The 17,658-nt window shown below is 39.8% G+C and overlaps 2 protein-coding genes across 3 annotated transcripts in view; both read right to left on the bottom strand.

Annotated features, from left to right (window-relative positions):
• Positions 1-1,979: 1,979 nt before the first annotated feature.
• On the bottom strand, positions 1,980-10,494 carry fgf17 (fibroblast growth factor 17). Its single transcript, XM_084947218.1, has 5 exons — positions 6,728-10,494; positions 6,607-6,643; positions 6,194-6,371; positions 4,304-4,410; positions 1,980-2,435 (listed from the first exon to the last, which is right to left on the bottom strand). The coding sequence occupies exons 1-5, from the start codon at positions 6,757-6,759 to the stop codon at positions 2,154-2,156; spliced, it is 636 nt and encodes a 211-aa protein (XP_084803344.1). The 5' UTR covers positions 6,760-10,494; the 3' UTR covers positions 1,980-2,153.
• Positions 10,495-12,403: 1,909 nt separating this feature from the next.
• LOC146375579 (negative elongation factor B-like) overlaps positions 12,404-17,658 on the bottom strand; it is a 51,644-nt gene continuing 46,389 nt past the window's right edge. The window contains exon 6 of one of the 2 annotated variants that reach the window (XM_084946566.1): positions 12,404-13,507. In XM_084946566.1, the coding sequence (XP_084802692.1) occupies positions 13,403-13,507 (105 nt within the window). In that variant the 3' untranslated portion in view covers positions 12,404-13,402. The remainder of the gene's footprint in view (positions 13,508-17,658) is intronic. The other variant, XM_084946565.1, reaches the window with a different exon arrangement.

Raw genomic sequence — 17,658 nt, forward strand, 5'->3', positions numbered from 1 at the left:
ACGTGGTCTCAGCCTCAGATACTCAACTAATCAAAGTGATCTCATTGAAAAAAAAAAACGAATTTACAAAAAAACATTTTTTCTTCATTTCTGTCACACAAAGCTGTATGAAACGTTGCGCGCGGTTAGTATCATGGTTGCTAGGGAACCTGAGCAGCGCGACGAAGGCTACACCGTCCCATTTCACAAGCCTCGCACTTCTCGTACTTCCTAGCACGCGCCGTACCTAGTACGCGAACTGCGCGTACTCCGAAGCATGCGGTCGCTGGATTGGGACACAGCCATTGTCAGGAGACGCTGTCCTTTAGTCAACTCTGACCTTCGACCTTACAAGAAAAAGAAGAAAAAGAGAATAATTTAAAAGATAAAATAAAAGTAGTAAAATACATTAAATTCTGCTGAGCTTCCATTGTTATTCCTGATTTTTAAAAAAGACAAATGTGAAATTCATAATCAATGAGAGGGCTATGATCCCTATATATGCAACTGAAATGACTGCTGCTGTACTTTTGGGAGCACTAATTATTACAAATAATTGTTATTGCTTTGTGGTTATTATATATGTAGTACATTTCATATATTATATCAATATATTTTTTTTAATGAGGTGAAGACACTATACATACATATTCACATCTGGTTTATGAATATTTAATGAAATCATTTTAATGTTATAAAATTATTTCTATAAATTTACTGTGAAAAACATTCTGAAGCCACACATCTGATTTAAATGGGATTAGTAAATACTCGTGTTTTTTTTCAAGTGTTTTCCTACCATTGTTTTAAAAATAGATCACATTATATTCACATAAATGCAACCACATTTCCCTCCATCAGTGTTAATACTGAGTAAGACTCAAACCTTCCTTGTTTGCCAAGTTCATTAAAAGAGCTACATTCACTGGCTCAACTCCAAACAGCATAGGTCAGTCCTGACCGACAGCAACACAGTTTAATGTGATATGAGCACTGGTGTTTGTATGTAAATGTATTTGCAGACACTAACAACACTCCATCCTTTCTGTGAAAGTATAAGTGGACCACTTGCAAGCACAGATTGGTAAACTGTTAAATGCAGACTGAGTTATCTCAAATAATTTATTGTTATGATGAGATGTTCATGGTGTGTCTGTTTGCCTGTGCGTCAGGCTGGTGACCTGTCCAGGGTGTACCCCGTCTCTTGCCCTATAGTAGCTGGGAAAGGCTCCAGGCCCCCCAGGACCCTGATAAGGATAAGTGGAAGAGAATGGATGGATGTTCGCGGCGTACACAGAACAAATCTTGCTGACACTGATAATGTACAGATTTCACCCTTAGCATTCCCATGAGGTTGAGTAGTGTCCTAAAATCCAAAACATTCCCTTTAGTTCATGCACGTTGATACATGAAATATCTTTGCCACTAGGCTAGGAGAAAATGTGGTATGTCATTGATCCGATTACAACGTCAGAGCAAATATCTAGACAGTGATTGTGTAATACAGCTAAACATTTAATGTCATTTTATTAGGAAAAATTAGATTTTACATCAAATTAAAATATGTTTCTCCATTCTTTCTTTTTTAATTGAAGTGGCAACCCCCCTTCTGATCTCTCTGGATAGATTACCCCTTCATAACAAATGTAGGGCTGAATCCAGCCAGCATGTTTGGGCCAAAAATTCAAATTTGTTTTAAATCTAACTGTCCAGCTGTCTCCAAAATGGCCTTATTGGAGCTCTTCGTTTGTTACCTGCTACTTTAAAAATGTTTCCTTGTGGTGTGAATGGTAGTATTGTGTCGACCTACTGGAACATAAAGAAAAACATCCTTTAAAGCACAACTGAATGTATTTTATGATTGATTTGAAATGTGAAAGTGTAGTATCTAATGGTGTCGTGGGCTGTTTCATAGGCTTCCTCGGATTTCTTGCTAGCCACCCTATGCATCGTGTCACTTCATCCCTCAACACTCGCACAGACGCAATAGACAATTTAATACAATCCACTTGCTTTACTCTCTTTCAGTATTTACACATGATCATTTTACAGCAATATTATGGCATCTAAGGAATTTTTCACTTGTCAAAAAATATACAAAAATAAAGTTGCATCTGTTTCTTCCCATGTCACAACTGTCATCAGTCCATCACTTTTGCTGCGCCTAGGAAGAGCTAGGTGATTTTCCTGTTCCGCTTCGCTCTACGTGTGGACGGAAATCTGATGAACTCAAATGGTTTACTTTGGTCCGTGTTGGGGAAGGGAGGTAATCCTGTGTGCAGCCTCTTGATGAAATGGACCTCTCTCTGATTCTCCCTCGTTCTGGAGGCTTTGATGGGCCTCCCTTTCCGGGTGAAAGCCACATACCAGCCCTCATACTTGGCATTCTGGAAGGCTGTGTAATTGTTCTCCAGTACAATCTCAGTGAAGATACAATCTTTGCTCCGGCCATTTGGCTGTGTGAGAAGACAGAAAGGTTTCTTGTGTTACACCTGGACAAAAACCGATTCATCTATATATAAAATTATTGCTGGAACTCATGGAATAAATGGCTTTATACAGTGTCAAAAAATGTCAGTTCAAACAGCTTAAAATAAGACTAACATTTGGAAGACAAAACCAAATTCTGATATAAATGAGATGCTGAGAGAACAAGCAATAACCCAGAACAATAACCCTTCTTATTTCAGTTTACTCAACAGTGAGCTTCTGCTGACTCACTTATGCAAATAGCTTCTGATGTGTGTCAGGTAGAATTATTATTTTCTTTCTCCACTAATTGCAAAAACAAAACGTATTCAGATTGCCTAAGGTGAGGGTTAGGGTTGGAACTGGTAGTCTTTATGACTTGTATTCATGTATTTCAGTTGGAATTATTGTTCTATTTGTTCCCTTATTGCCAAGATTTGGAAGAAAAATGGAAAACCAAAACGTTCATATTATCATTGCCTAAGATTAGAATTAGGGTTAAAGTTGTGATCGTCAATGATAACGACTTAAGCCTCACGTGGTTAAATGCTGGCAAATATTGTTACCTTTGCACAGAGATGTGCTAGCTGTCTTTATGCTGCGCTAAGCTTCTGATTTTAGATTATGTTAAAACAGTTGATAGGCATCAAATTAAAAATGTAATCACCCCTTTCCCCAATGATCAAAGGAAACTAATGTGATTTAATCATTTGTTGTCATCTTCTGATATGTTGATAACAGGTACAATCTATAATACTAGAAAAATGTAACAGACAATGTGTGATGGTTACATTCAAGTTTGTTGCAACTTTGTACACAGAATTATTGAAAAGAACTGTTCTTTTTATCTTTACCTACAGACTGTGTCACTGAACTTCTTATCTCTGTACAGATATCACAGCAGCCACAATTTCAACACCTCTGAATCGTGATGAGAACGAGATTTATGACTTGTCATGTCAGCCAGATATGTGATTCCATCTTTTCCATTTCCGTGAAGGAAGTGGAGAGTTGACTTATGACCAAACACACAGGGTGTGCATGATGGGAGGGTACTTCCCCCAGTCATTGTCAACCATGGCCAATAGGACTGAGTGATATCACTCAGTCCTGAGAGGATCCCTTTTTTCCAGTACTACATCATGTCCTGAAGTGACTGACAAGGTATGAGAATTCAGTAACAATGGACTGGAGCTTTAGCATCTGAGCTACAGTGTATGTTTTATTGGATATGCAGTCTGTTAAAGTAAAGTCTGTATTTCCTCTGAGGAAAAGTTTTCTCATAAGTGGTTTTCCAGATATGTAAGATTTTTTTGTCCATCTTATGGGAAGATGGTTACGCTAACTTTACATGCTACAGACGGAACAATAGCACTGATGTGTTCTACCTGATGTGTTCATTTTCAAGATGTTCAAGGTGTTCATTTTGCCTTAACCTCTCAGTATCCACCAGCATCCACCAGATCATTGGGAACCTAGGGTTACAGTTAGGGTTAGGAGTGGGGTTTGCGTTCAGTTAATATCTACCCCAAATAAAAGTTTTGGAAAAAAAATACTGCATTGGCAAAGTGTACTTCATTTAAAATATAAAATATTGTAGTTTCTGAAAACCTTCCTGTTTAGAGTGTAGCTAAAACAAAACCCAACACTAACCCTAGATGGGTTGACCTGGTGGATGTTCAGGTAAGATGCTAAAGTTCACTGACAAAGTATCAGTCTACTATAACACAGTTTGACCGCTTTTTTGTTTCTTTATTTCTTTTTGCTTCACCACATTTGTCCCCTACTTTGCTCACTAAAGTCAGCATAGGTGTAGTTTCTGCTACTGTGTTAACACATACTCCTCAAAACATACCTTTCCAACAAGCTTCCCCTTCCGGTTCATACAGAGGTAGCGCCCACTTTCTGCACCTCTTATCCTAACTCGACTGCCAAAGGTGTCTGTCTCAACAAACAGGCGAGCTGCGGGAAAGACACAAGACTGTCAGGGGGCTGAAGACAAAAGGAGCCTAGGACACAGCCACAGACTCACTTTTGTCTTGTGTGTGTAATAAGTCATGTACAAAATGTCTTTATGGGAATCAGGTATTATTGAAAGCACACAGTGACACTGAAATATAAAGCCCAATTTCTGCTGTACCGTGTATGACCAGCATTTAGTGTCTGCTATTCACTACAGATATAAAACCTGCAGGGATAATGAGTTAATGTGCAAGCTGTTAGTATAAGAATCTGCACTTCTTTGCTCTGTGGACTCTGTTGAGCTGAAACTCCTTAGTGATAACAACCTGATGAAAGTCAAAACACCAACTGATTAAACAAATGTTATGTCTGGTCATTAAAGACCTAGATCTTGCAAGCTGAATATACATTCTCACTTATTATTCTGCAGTTAATCATGGCCATTACAACAGTCTTGTGTATTGGGACTACAGAAACAAAGGGCTTGTCCTAATCAGCCACTAAATTCATCAGACGATGGTTTCATGGATACAGCAGGGAGGCTGAATTAACATACAGGACTGAAAACACCTCAAAGTGGGAGGGACGGGCAGGCTGGATGTGAAACTGCTGGCTTTGCCTGAGGACATCAGTGCCCAGCAGGGGCTAAATAGCTGCGCTGTGGGGAACCACAAAACTCCAGATTGTCACTAATTCCTCGGAAGAGTCTCTTTAACAAGGCATTGTCACTGATTGCAGACTAGTGTACTGCATTCTGCCAAACTATGCAAAACCCTTAGCCTCTTAACCTCCACCAAGTCATTTGTGACTTATTGGGACAGGAGTACGGTTTCGGTTCAGTTGACGTCTCAGTGGATTTTAACTGAATTTCTACTGAATATAGAATTTTCTCCTATTTGGAAGATCAAAATGTTAAAGCTTTTAACAGAAAAAAATGTATGACACTTTATTAACATGTTCAGCTACTTTGTGGAAAATGGCCCTTTTTTAGTATGTGGCTAGCATCATTTTGTGCCTTTTGATAATGCAACTATTACAATATATAGAAATTGTGGAATGAACAAATTTCAGAATTTTTAACTTCTTCAATTGGATTTTAGAAAAATAAATTAATACTCAAAGCCTACTGATGATATCCATGATTTTTAAATATCAAATATATTGTGAATGTAATACACATTTGAGATATGGTAAATAAGTGTGCAATTGCTCTTTTCGAGGTTTCTGTACAGGTATAGTTACATAGTCACAAAATGTACTATAATTATTATTATTATTATTATATTATTATTATTATTATTATTATTATTATTATTTCCTAAGGAAACATTAATAATAATATCAGTAATATTTTACATGAATATTCAGCCATAATATTAATGTAGAGAAAAGTTCATACTGTGGCAGCTCTACTCAAAATAAAAATACAATCCGGTGGTGAGAGTCTGTCAATATAAATGTATTAAATTATAACTAAATGTATTAAACCAGTTTGTGATCATTACATATTTATCCTGACACGTTTTAAATGATGTTAATTGCCCAAATGTTAACTGTACTTCATAGTTTGCGTGTTTCAACAAAAATGTACCTTTACATTAAGAAGAAGAAGAACATAAAACAAATCAGTTGAAAATCTTTTTCACGTAAATGTTTTTGTATTATTTTTTCGAGGGATGGGCTGCTGGAAAGAAAATTGACAACTTAATGCTTTCTCATGAAATATCTAACGGTAGGCGATCGTAATCCTTGGTTATTCTTAAAATAATTTGTTAGCTCTTACCGTACAGATTTCCATCCTCGGCGGTGGCGGTGACCCTTTTGCCGTGAATCTGGACGTGTTTCCCGCTAGTGCGACTGTAGAGCTGGTAAACTCTGACCTGTCTTCGGCTGAGCTGGTCCGTCACTGCGCCCTGCGTCCTCACATACTGGTTAAAATTAGGAGACGGGTGATTCTCCCCCTTTTTTATGCAAAGGGAAAAATAAAATACATAATGTTGTCTTTCTAATCTGGGATAAAGAAACGATAGCCAATTTTAGAAGCACCAAAATACGTCAGATTTTTTCACAAATGAATATTCTTTTGCACACTAACATCGGCACTCATATTCAAATGTCGTTTGGATTGTAGCCTTGTAATTGTTCCTTCTTTCAACTATTCCTTATTGTTAACAGGTTTAAGTTTTAGTGGCTTACCTGAGCCTGACACCACAGCACGAAAAAATGAAACGATCTGCAGGAGTAACAAAAAATGAATGAGCAACAAAGAAGTGATTTTTTGTGGCTATCATACAATCAGAGTGTGTGGCCCGCTTACATGTAAATACAGTGTTGGTTTATTCCATACATTCTCTCTCTTATTTTAACCGGTCAAGGAGCAGAGTTCTTTCGGCAGTAAATCCCAGAAGGATGCGGTAAATAAATCCAAGCGTTCCCACAGTGTCGCATATGCACTCCTGACCTGTCCATCCACACCGACAAAGTCTGCAGCAGTTATTTCCTGTCTCATTTATCAGAAAACTGATCCAGCTGATTGGGTAGTGAAAAATTCTTCGAAACATCAAAAGCGGACGCATCCATTATAAAGCAGAAAGGCTGTAATGCTGCTCTTTACATGACTAGGATGGAAACGTGAGGGGATCCCCAGCTCGCTGCGCTCCTGCTTGGTTTGATTCCAGCTTTTGAAAAGCCCTCTGTGTCACTGGGACCCGGCTACTCACTGGTTAAATGGTGAAAGGCTCAAGTCCCTCCTTGAAATCTTGTGGGTGGGGACAGCAGCGGGACCAATAATTTACAGTTTGTCAGAAGTGCTAAGACAGATTTCTCGAAACTTTCTAAGCTTTTCTTGAAACTGTAAATGCAAAATACAGTTTTCACAGCACATTTGCATCACACACAGTTTCAGTACAATGAAAAACACGTTTGCCCTGACCAAAGGTTCGGTCAGTCTGTTTATTGCAGATGTTGATGATTACGCTTCAATTCTTTAAAAATACCCACAGGATCTATTTTTCAATTTACCCCTGCAATTCACTGCTGTCGTGGATTAGTGATATATAAATAAAAACTGAAGCGAATACTGCTGTCAGTGTTGTGTTTAAGAAATGACATCTGTGCTTTAGTTATGTTTAACTTGTCCTTCCAGAGGGAAACACCTGGGACAGGTCGCCTGTCTGTCAGGGTTTAATCTACTTTTCAACATTAATTACAGCACTGTGTTTGAAAATGAGAAGCCTAATAGCAATTTATGGGAAATGTTGGGAGGTGTTAATGAAACTACAGCAACCCCCCACAACACTTCTGCTTGTGTTACCTGGTCACACTTTGGGCTCATGTAAAACAAATCATTTAGACAAAAGGTGTGTTTTTTCTTCACATGAGCAATCAGCATCCCGAGAGAAGCTCCTGAGCTGCGCTAACAGTGGAGTTCAGAACAGCCTTTTCTTAATCCGGCCAAAACAGTGTAAGAAATCTACGCAAGGCAATTTTGGATGTTGTCCTTAGGTTTTGTTTTTTTCCTGTTCCGATTTAATGTTGAAAACCACTCTAGTTTGTAAAAGCTCTCTGTTCAAGATAAACGACCTTTTGCTTTCCTACCCTACATAAAGTTTTATAATGTGAAAACAGGAGTGCAACTGGACACAATACCAGTGCACGATTGTTGAAACCCAGCAGATAAACATCAGTCACCAGCTCTGCTATGTTTGCTACAAGTGTGAGACGGACAGCACATGAGTTTTCTGAAAAAAAATATATATATAGCAGTTTGTGCCTTACCTGAAGGCTCTTCCTGGAGCACTCACCTCACTTACTCAACTGCCTGCAGCATTCTCTCCACCTGTGGAAAAGCAGACCAGTCACCTCTTCCTCAGGAGTCCAAGTAAGCTACCTCACTTTCACTCACTAATTGGACTTTCCTTACAGAATTTATTTGGACTTCTCAGACTAATAGCTCTCTGTTCACCCAGAGTCACACCTCTCATGATCATATCAGCTAAGAAGAGTCACCTCCGTCCTTGCTGCCTAAGTTCAGCCCATGTGGCCCATTAACAAAAAGTGGTTTGGGGTTCAGTGGTTGAAGCACTGATCTTCCACTTAGCAGATGCCCAGTAGACATTAAAGCAATAGTCAGTGGTTTTGAGACTGCATACTGGCCACTGTGTTCCCGTATTACATTCCCTATGGACTGTTTTAACTGCATGCAATCAACACATGGTCAGATACACGATATTGCCAAAGGTAGTCTCTTTCCCATGTAAATCACTGAATTCATGCGTTCCAATCATTTCCATGGCCACAGGTGTATAAAATCAGTGACCTAGTCATGCAGACTGCTTCTACAAACATTTGTGAAAGAACGAGTCTCTCTCAGGAGCCCCCTGGGGAACAAGTCCAGTCATGAAAAGGCCTCGCTACTAAATATTCCACAGTCAACTTTTAATGGTACTATAACTATGTGAAAGCAACTGGTAATGACAGAAACTCAGACAAGAAGTGGTAGGGCTGAATAAAATCACTTAGTGTGGTCGGTGGATGCTGAGGCAGAAGGTCTTCATCTTTCTGCATAGTCAATTGTTACAGACCTCCCCACCTCATGTGGCCTTCAGATTAGCTCAAGAGCAGCGCATGGAGAGCTTCATGGAATGGGTTTCTGTGGCGGAGCAGCTGCATCCAAACCTTATATCACTGAGCACAATGCAAATCCAGGGATACAGTGGTGTAAAGCACATCTCCACTGGACTCTAGAGCAGTGTAGACGGGTTCTCTGGAGCGATTAATCACGCTTCTCCATCTGGCAATCTGATGGATGAGTCTGATCTGCGGTTGTTTTTCAGGAGTTGGCCTCAGATCCTTAACTCCAGTGAAAGAAACTCTTAATGCTTCAGCATACCAAGACAGCTCTGGACAATTTCATATTCCCAACTTTCTGGGAACCGTTTTGGCATGAACTTTACGGTTCCAATATGACTGTGCACTAGCGCACAAAGCAAGGGCCATAAAAGCACGAATGAGCGAGTTTGGTGTGAAAGAACTAGACTGGCCTACACAGAGTCATGAGCTCAAACAGATGGAATACATTTGGGGTGAATTCGTATCATCAGTATCTGACCTCAGCTGACCTGGAAATTTCTGTCCAGGTACCCTCTCCTCCAACAAAATGGGAAACCCTGAACAAACCTTAATTCTGTGTTGCATTGTCAGGATTTAGAAATTTGATTTAGAGCAGTAAAATGTTACCTGCACGCAAAATGCTCAAAAACAATAAACAACAAGAAGAAAACAGAAAATCAAACAGAAATGAAAAAAGACGAATGAGACAAAATGAAAGAGAAAATAAAGGAAGGTAAAAAAGAGGAGCCAGAAAAGACAAGGAAAAGAAAGATGATGAGGAGAATTAGAACAGGGGAAATATGAGAGGTGAAAGAAGGAAAAGAACAGAAAAGGCAAGTGGAGAAAAACTAAAGAGGGGAATAGGAATGAGAGAAAAGGTAGAGAAGAAAAAATGATCAAAGAAGATCTGAGAAGACAGCAGAGCTGGTAGATGGGCGTGTATTTTGTTAGCTGCTGGGTCCAGATGAGGTGTATTTTGTGAACAACAGTGTAACATGAAGCTTCAAGTGCCTTCACGTCTTGGCCTTCTCACGTTCTCTTGACCTCACTACTACAATCATCCCCACCGAGGGCAATAAAGCAGTAAAATGCAGCAGTTAGGCATCTCTGACATGTTGATCTGTTTTTAACTGCTTGACAGGAGTCAGTGTTACTGACTGCTGATGTCACCTTTACTGTAAGCCCATCAACTCATCCATCAGTTCTCCTCTAGTGGAACAACAATTAGTATTGTCTTAGTAAGAAAACACACACTTAGTAATGTGAGTGATGATTTAACAGCATGATGCAGGCTGCAGCAAGTGTGTTTTTGTTTGCCTGGGGAAATAACTTGGCCCGTGCCAGCATATAATGCTGCAGTGACAGTTCCACATCATCCATGCGATGAGAACGCTCTCTCCCATTCATCGTAAACTGTCTGAAAGAAAAAATAAACTGACAACAAAATTCTTACAAACAGCATAAATTCAGTGACTGAGTGAATGATTTGTTCATGTGATAAATGAAATGATAAAACCTTGATTTCAGACAATAAGAAAACTAAGACTAGGAAAATTAAATTAGAGATTATATGGTTAGAAATAAAAAATAAATACAAATATATGTTTATTATTAACTGTGAAAGAAATACTTTGATCAAACTGGAAGCATCCCTGCTTGCCGTGAAACTGCTGAACTGCAAATTTCTCAGAAGAAAATTCGTTAGTGTGTCTGTGCAGCTTTCTCTGTTTCTCAGGGACATCTGAGGTGAAACGAGTTTGAAATGATTATTTTTCCAAAATAATTTCTATTAAAAAAAACTGAAAAGAACTTGGATCGGAACACCATCCCTACAAATTACTTTGGAAACGGTGCACACCAAGGTCACTGGCCTACGCTATAACTTAAATAAGTTTTGTGCTCCAAATCAGTGTGTTGAAATTGTGACTTAGCATCCTAAGAATACTGTAACTATCATGGTTGTTAGGTTGAGGATATAAGATAAATGCCTGACCCCTAATCTTTTCCTTAAGCTGAATCTATGATTGAAATGCATCTTATCTAAAATCTATATACAGAGTTGGGGTAGTGAATGGTGCACTTTCATTGTATGTTAGTTTTTGGTTTTTATTATAATTTGGTTGAGTTTAGTGATAAAAAATCTGGTTAGATTTCTTTTATAAAACAGGTTTAGATGTCAAAAATTAATGGCTGGGTTTGGATTAAAAAAACAAACAAAAAAACAACAACCTAGTTCTAGTCTTGTTGTAGCCCTGATGAACAATCAATATGTAACATGAGAACAGGTTGGGCATTAGCATTGTGCTGACCATTGCGTACTTGCATTCTGTTTATGGATCCTTACTCATCCCAAATACTTTGTATATCCCAGAAACACTTTTCACAAACATTAAACATTCATAAAGATATTCTGTCAGCAGGTCTGCAGATTGCATTGCCATCAGTTAAGCTGCTTTATACCAGCTCAGAATATGTTATGGAACTGATTTTAAGACTTTTGGTCCCAGTTAAATGAATGACCTACTGGTACCACACAAGGCAGTTATAGTGCTTTAGAGCCTCAGACCTCGGGCCTCAGTGTGTGGACAAGTCTTTATCTCCTTTTCTGACTGTGTGCCAGCTGTTCCTTTGATGTGCTCTTGATAGTGCCTGACGTTGTTTTTTACGTTGTGAATGGAGATAATTTTTCAAAACAGTTCTAGAGTGGATAAAATTTTCTTTTTAACAAGTGTATTGAAAAATCGCATTTAAAAAAAAACTATATACATGTACGTATAGACAAAACTTAAATCAAGAAAGGGAATAGAGTATTGGCAGTCAGGGCCACTAAAGCCCTGGAATAACTTAGCAGGAGAAAACCAGGCAGTCTAAGTCAACAATATATTTCAATCCCACCTTTTAAGGCTGTCTCTTCATTCATAGTATTTCAAAGACTCTTAAGCACTGTGCTGCAGCCCACACGTGATGTAAAGCTCTGAAGCTGTTCAGATGTTTTTCTAGAGCAAAGCTTTTTGTTTCAATGTTAGTATTTCTTTTGCTCCTGACATTAGCTGACACAAACTGAACTTACTTTATAAGTCACATTAACAATTCACCTCATAGGTAGCATTCTGCAAGCTTAAGAAACATGACCCGCAGTTACACAAGCTAGCAGGAATTATTCTGTACTTGATGTATGATGGCTGTTGCAGGACTTGCTGTCATCACTTTGGAACTCACTGTTTTCTCTGTTGTCAGCAAGATGTTTATGTAATGGGATACAGGATGAAGATTCAGAGGAGATGGCCCTCATGAAATGTAGCTTGCCCTGCTCCTCTACATCGTCAACTTCCAATACATATGTCAAACACATTACTGCAGGGCAGAAGATACAGAAAATATTTAATGCAACATGCAAAAACTCTGTATAATACACCTGCAAGGCCCTTTATAATTCTTCCTAAATTCGGTTTGTTTTATCTGATAGTTATATCTTATTATTAGTAATAGCAGACAAGTGCTGCAACAAAGGAATACTCCAAATCTGGGGTAAATAAAATATTTAATATCTTTATCTTTACCCCCAAACGGTTGATTCTGTTCATCTGGCCGTTTTCAATTGGAGAAATGTTTGGTCACTCATCCAAGTGACTTTGGTGTCACCTGGACCTGGTGCACCTAAATGTATAATGAGGGTATGCTGGGAATGCCTAATAAAGGCCGTGGTCCACGAGATCTTCAACTCTCACCAAAGCATTTCAGCAGAAGGATCATTTTCAGCACCTCTGTTGCTGAGGCTGCTGCACTGAGCGGTGGCTGCAAGGTTGTTGGTGCCTGTCATGGGGATAACCCTGGAACCAGCTGGTGGAGCAGCACTAACCACAGTGTGGTTAGTGCTGCTGATTTCAACCGAGGACTGAGGGCGGTGGAAGGAATACTTCAAGGACCTCCTTAATCCCACTGACACATCTTCCATAGAGGAGGCAGAGTGTGTGGACGAGGGGGGCGACTCCGGTTCTCCCCTCACTCTCACCAGACTTGAGAATGTGCTCCAACTATAGGGAAATCACACTCCTCAGCCTCACCATGAAAGTCCATGCCAGGGTGCTGAAAAGGAGAGTCCATTGGTTTTTCGAATCTCAGATACAGTAGGAACAATTTGTGTTTCACTCTGGTCGCAGGACACATATTTGAGGGTTCATGTGAGTTCATTCAACCAGTCTAAATGTATTTTGTAGACTCGGAGAAGGCATTTGTCCCTTGGAGTATTCTGTGGGAGGTGCATCAAGGGAGTGATGGATCGCCAAGGGTACAATTTTTCACAGCCTCCTGGGCACCTCTTGGGTGAGGTGTTCCTTGCAAATCCCATCAGGAGGAGACCCTGGGGCAAACCCTGGAGAGATTATATATCTCGACTGGTCTGAGAACGCCAAACCCAGCCATTAATGTTGTTCTCCTCGACAAGCTGGGTGAGATGGCTGAGGAGAGGGAGTTCTGGGCTTTTCGGCTTATATGAAAAAGAAAGAAAGAGAAAACTGATGAATGGATGCATCTTTAAATCCAGCACTATATTGTACACTTTACTGTCTGGACTATCGATTTGGCAGCTGTTTAACTGAAAGTTAGTTTGACTTTACCTATAAGTTTTAAAACGTTTGGACGTTTCTGTGACTTCTATAATGTATGATTTGTACTCACCCTCACTTTAACCCCCATTTGTACTGTTTTGCTGAACACACTGCTCAGGGGTGCTTCCCCCTTCAAACTCCCCCATTTTTATGAAAAAAGCAAAGAGAACATGGACCAGGGGTCCTCTTGTGTCGACCTGTTTGTCCTCCCTGGTTTTCCCTCTCTCTCACCTGTCAGCGTGCATGTGGTCTCTTTATCTATTTCATAGGCAGGGTTCCTCGAGGGTTTTATAATATGAGGCTTGTTCAACATAGGTAACTTTCTGTTATCTGAATTCACTTACACTAACAATGGCGATCAGGATAAATGCCACACGAAACTGGCTATCAGCTCATTAAGTTAACCCTGAGTTTCCCCTGCACATTCTCATTAAAGGGAGAATCTAACCAATCTCTACATGGATCATACAATTTTTCTTTCACAGAAAATGATGCTTATTAGTGCTGCCTACTCCAGAGATGTTATCAAACAGTGATTAAACATCTGCAAAGGACATAAAAATACAACAGTTAACTAGAACACAAGAGAACGCAATTAATGCTGCAGAAAATGATTAACCCTTGTATGGTGTTCGGGTCTGTGAGACCCGTTTTCAGTTTTTTTCAAAAGAAAAATTAAACAATTAATTATTTTTTCAACCTGAAATTCATTGGCTTTGGTTTATTTTCTGTGAAGAACATAAATCTGAACTAATTTTCAATGACCTCATACTGTACCTCCCCCCACGCATTTACATTACATTCAAGGTGTTCGGGTCCACTGGACCCAGGTCTAATAAAAGTGTTGAAAGTGTAGGTCCTGTGTTCCCACACTCTGTCTTCCTCCTTTCTGGTGCTGCTGATAGTGTTTTCTTCCCCTCCTGCTCCGCACAAAGTTGCAACATTGTTGAAAATTCAACTATCAACACGTCTGCTCTTACATTCCCGCACATTTTACCCTCTTTCTTGAGGGATCCAAATTTTATTTTCTCATACCCTGTCCCACCTGCAAATTAGGGGCATAATACTATAAATAAGACTTTGCCAGTGTGGTTATTTATCACAACTGATCAAGATGGCAAAAGATTATCTGCTGCGAGGGCCATCCAATTGATTTTGGAAGAGAGAGGGGCTTCGGATGATGATGTTGACAAAGAGGGTTCAGAATATTTCACATTTCTGAAAATTCAGAGTCTGACAGTGACTTTGAAGAAGAGGATGAGGTTGAGCACCGTTTAGTAACAAAACGAAGACGAGTACCCCATCAGCAGCCAGCTCCAGGACCAGAACAAGCCCACCAGACAGCAAGTGAAGAAATATGGATGTCAATAACTGGTGAAATTGAATGGTCTTCTTGCCCAAGAAATGAGCCACCTTGCAGAGCTGTTACTGTGATAAGTCAGGGCCAACACGGCTGACAGTTACTCATGTGCAGGACATCAAGTCTTCATTTGAGCTTTTCATCCCAGATTCCATCCAGAAAATTATTCTGGATTGCAGTAATCTAGAAGGAAGGTGTGTTTTTGGAGAGAGGTGGAAGGAGATGGACCAAATTGATCTAAGAACCCCAAAGGCCTACTTTGGGGTTCTTATCCTTGCAGGAGTTTTCAGGTCCAAAGGGGAATCCACAGAATCCCTGTGGGATGCAGAAACCGGCAAGAACCTTTCCGTGCATCAATGTCTCTGGAAAACTTCCACAAAATTTCCAGGATTATCCGTTTTGATGACCGAGACGACAGACCAGCTCGACGGCAGAGAGACAAGCTAGCTGCCATCAGGACAGTGTGGGATAAGTGTGTGCACCACCTCCCCCTGTTTTACAACCCTGGGCCTAATGTCACCATTGATGAGCAGCTGATCCCATTTAGTTGTGAAACATATTGCTTCACGTGTAAATGTGTTGTCTTTCCACTCACTCCACTTGATTAGAACTGATTTATGTTTTTTATAACATTTTATAAAAAAACCCCAAAAAAAACGAGAAGCACATTAATTCATAAATGTGATCTAACAAAGGTAAAGGGAAAAAATAACTATGTTTGCTGTTCATATGGGTTGTAATGGGGATGAAGTAAACATCTGTTTAGTAATTTAACATAAAATTGTTTGATAGTGTTAATTTGGAAAGCCAAAAACTCTAGCGGGTCCACCAGACCCATGAACACTGGCTGAGTAACAAAAATATGAACACCACACAAGGGTTAATCTGGTGAGTTAGCGCTCAGAGCAGTAAAATAAACATTTTAACGCCAGTTAATTATTTTACCATGATGGCTACACATTAGAGCTCTGAAACAGTTTGATGCAATTACACATTAAAGCTTACCAACCTAATGAAGGAGAAATTAGTTCAGTTTATCGCAGAACAAAGTGACATTAATTTGACTGATTGAACAGTTATTCTTAGTATGTGCTCTGCTATTTATTAGCTGCCGTGCCAAGTTAATTGGTGAAAAAAATGTACATTACTTGAGCAGCAGCCTTTTCAACTGCACCATATTTGTATAAAAGTCAATAATATTTGTTTAGGAAATTTAATGACATATGGATACAAATAACAGCATTGTGTTTTGGTTTCATCAGACTTTTTTCTTTTGCAAACTCCCACACAACTCCGGCCTTTCTCAGGGCTACTGTAGCTCCAGTGACAAACCAAAGGGGAGCTGGTGGTCTCCAAACAGCTCTGACCACATCGTAAAAATCTCAGCCATAAAAAGCAACTGGCAACTCTTTCTGACCCTGCAAAAATAGAGGCAAAGGTTCAGAAAGTGGGTGGTCCCCTTATGAATGATCAAAAGAAGAGAAAAATTTAAAAAGAAAAGAATGGAGGATTCACTTGGGCGAGCAGTGGGGGTCTTCTTGTCCTTCACAATCAGATCAATCTTCACTGCTCCCAGTCAACTGATTCTGCATCCTAGGAATGTTCTATTCAGAATGTGTGTCATTAGTTTTTATTTTGATGACGGCTCACAGGCAGAGAGAGATGAAAATGTACAACTTCGTGCTTATTACAAAGGCTGCTGACCCTTAGGTATTGCCCTGCCATTTGGAAGCTGACCATTTGAGCTTGCCAAATTTGACACAGCTGACGCAGGCAATAAATTTGAACTAGTTTCCCCACCCCCTATATCTATAATGAGTATTCCACTTCAAGGTCTTTGTACACACACGTATTCAAGCAATCATAATGGAAATCCTAATGTGATAATCATGGGATAAAAGTTGCCTTAATGAAGAACAATGCCAGCACTGCAGAATTATGAATCTGCACATGTGAAAACAATGTTTAAAATGTAGCATCTGCAAGTCAGAATAAGGTGTGTGAATAACTAAAGCGGATATGTAAGAGGTAATGGGTGACAGACAACATTGTTAAAGTGACCAGACTGTGCAAATCCCTCCCAGTCCTGCAGCGCTCCAATGTCTGACAGGTGAAACCCAAGTTGCTGATCCGTGATTAACACTTGCCAGTTGCAGACAGGCTCTGCCTGCAGATGAAGCAGTCAGAGAACTTAGGAACATGTCAGACTTCAAAACTAATAAAGTGACTCACACAACTGCAATTCTCAGGGCAACAGACACTGAGAGTATGGGAGGGTGAGGGGTTACAAGGGGTGGTGCTAATGAAAATAGCTGGATGCTGCCCAGCTACGCAGAGTCCACAGTGTCAAACAGGGCCCAGCATCTGTGTTATTTTTAAGGAGCAAAACGTCACTGAGCAATGAACATGCTCAAGGCGCATATCTAACAGGGTTAGATGCAAGGTCATACCCAAGCCAGATCGCTTTCTGAAGACAGACGCTGTCGCTAATAGTAGTGACACACGTGCTGTTGCTTTGAAGCAGTAACTGAAGAGAGGGCTCGAGAAATTCATTGTTGCCTTTTAATTGATGGTATTGGCATGAAGCTGCACTTTCTGTTGTGTCGTTTAAGAACTAACTGATATATACCCACAGACCAGAGCACAGATCCACAGGTGGGACTCTCATAG

Source organism: Perissodus microlepis, chromosome 12, assembly GCF_051167445.1.
Source record: "Perissodus microlepis isolate ML-2025 ecotype Zambia chromosome 12, ASM5116744v1, whole genome shotgun sequence".
Taxonomy (NCBI): Eukaryota; Metazoa; Chordata; class Actinopteri; order Cichliformes; family Cichlidae; genus Perissodus; species Perissodus microlepis.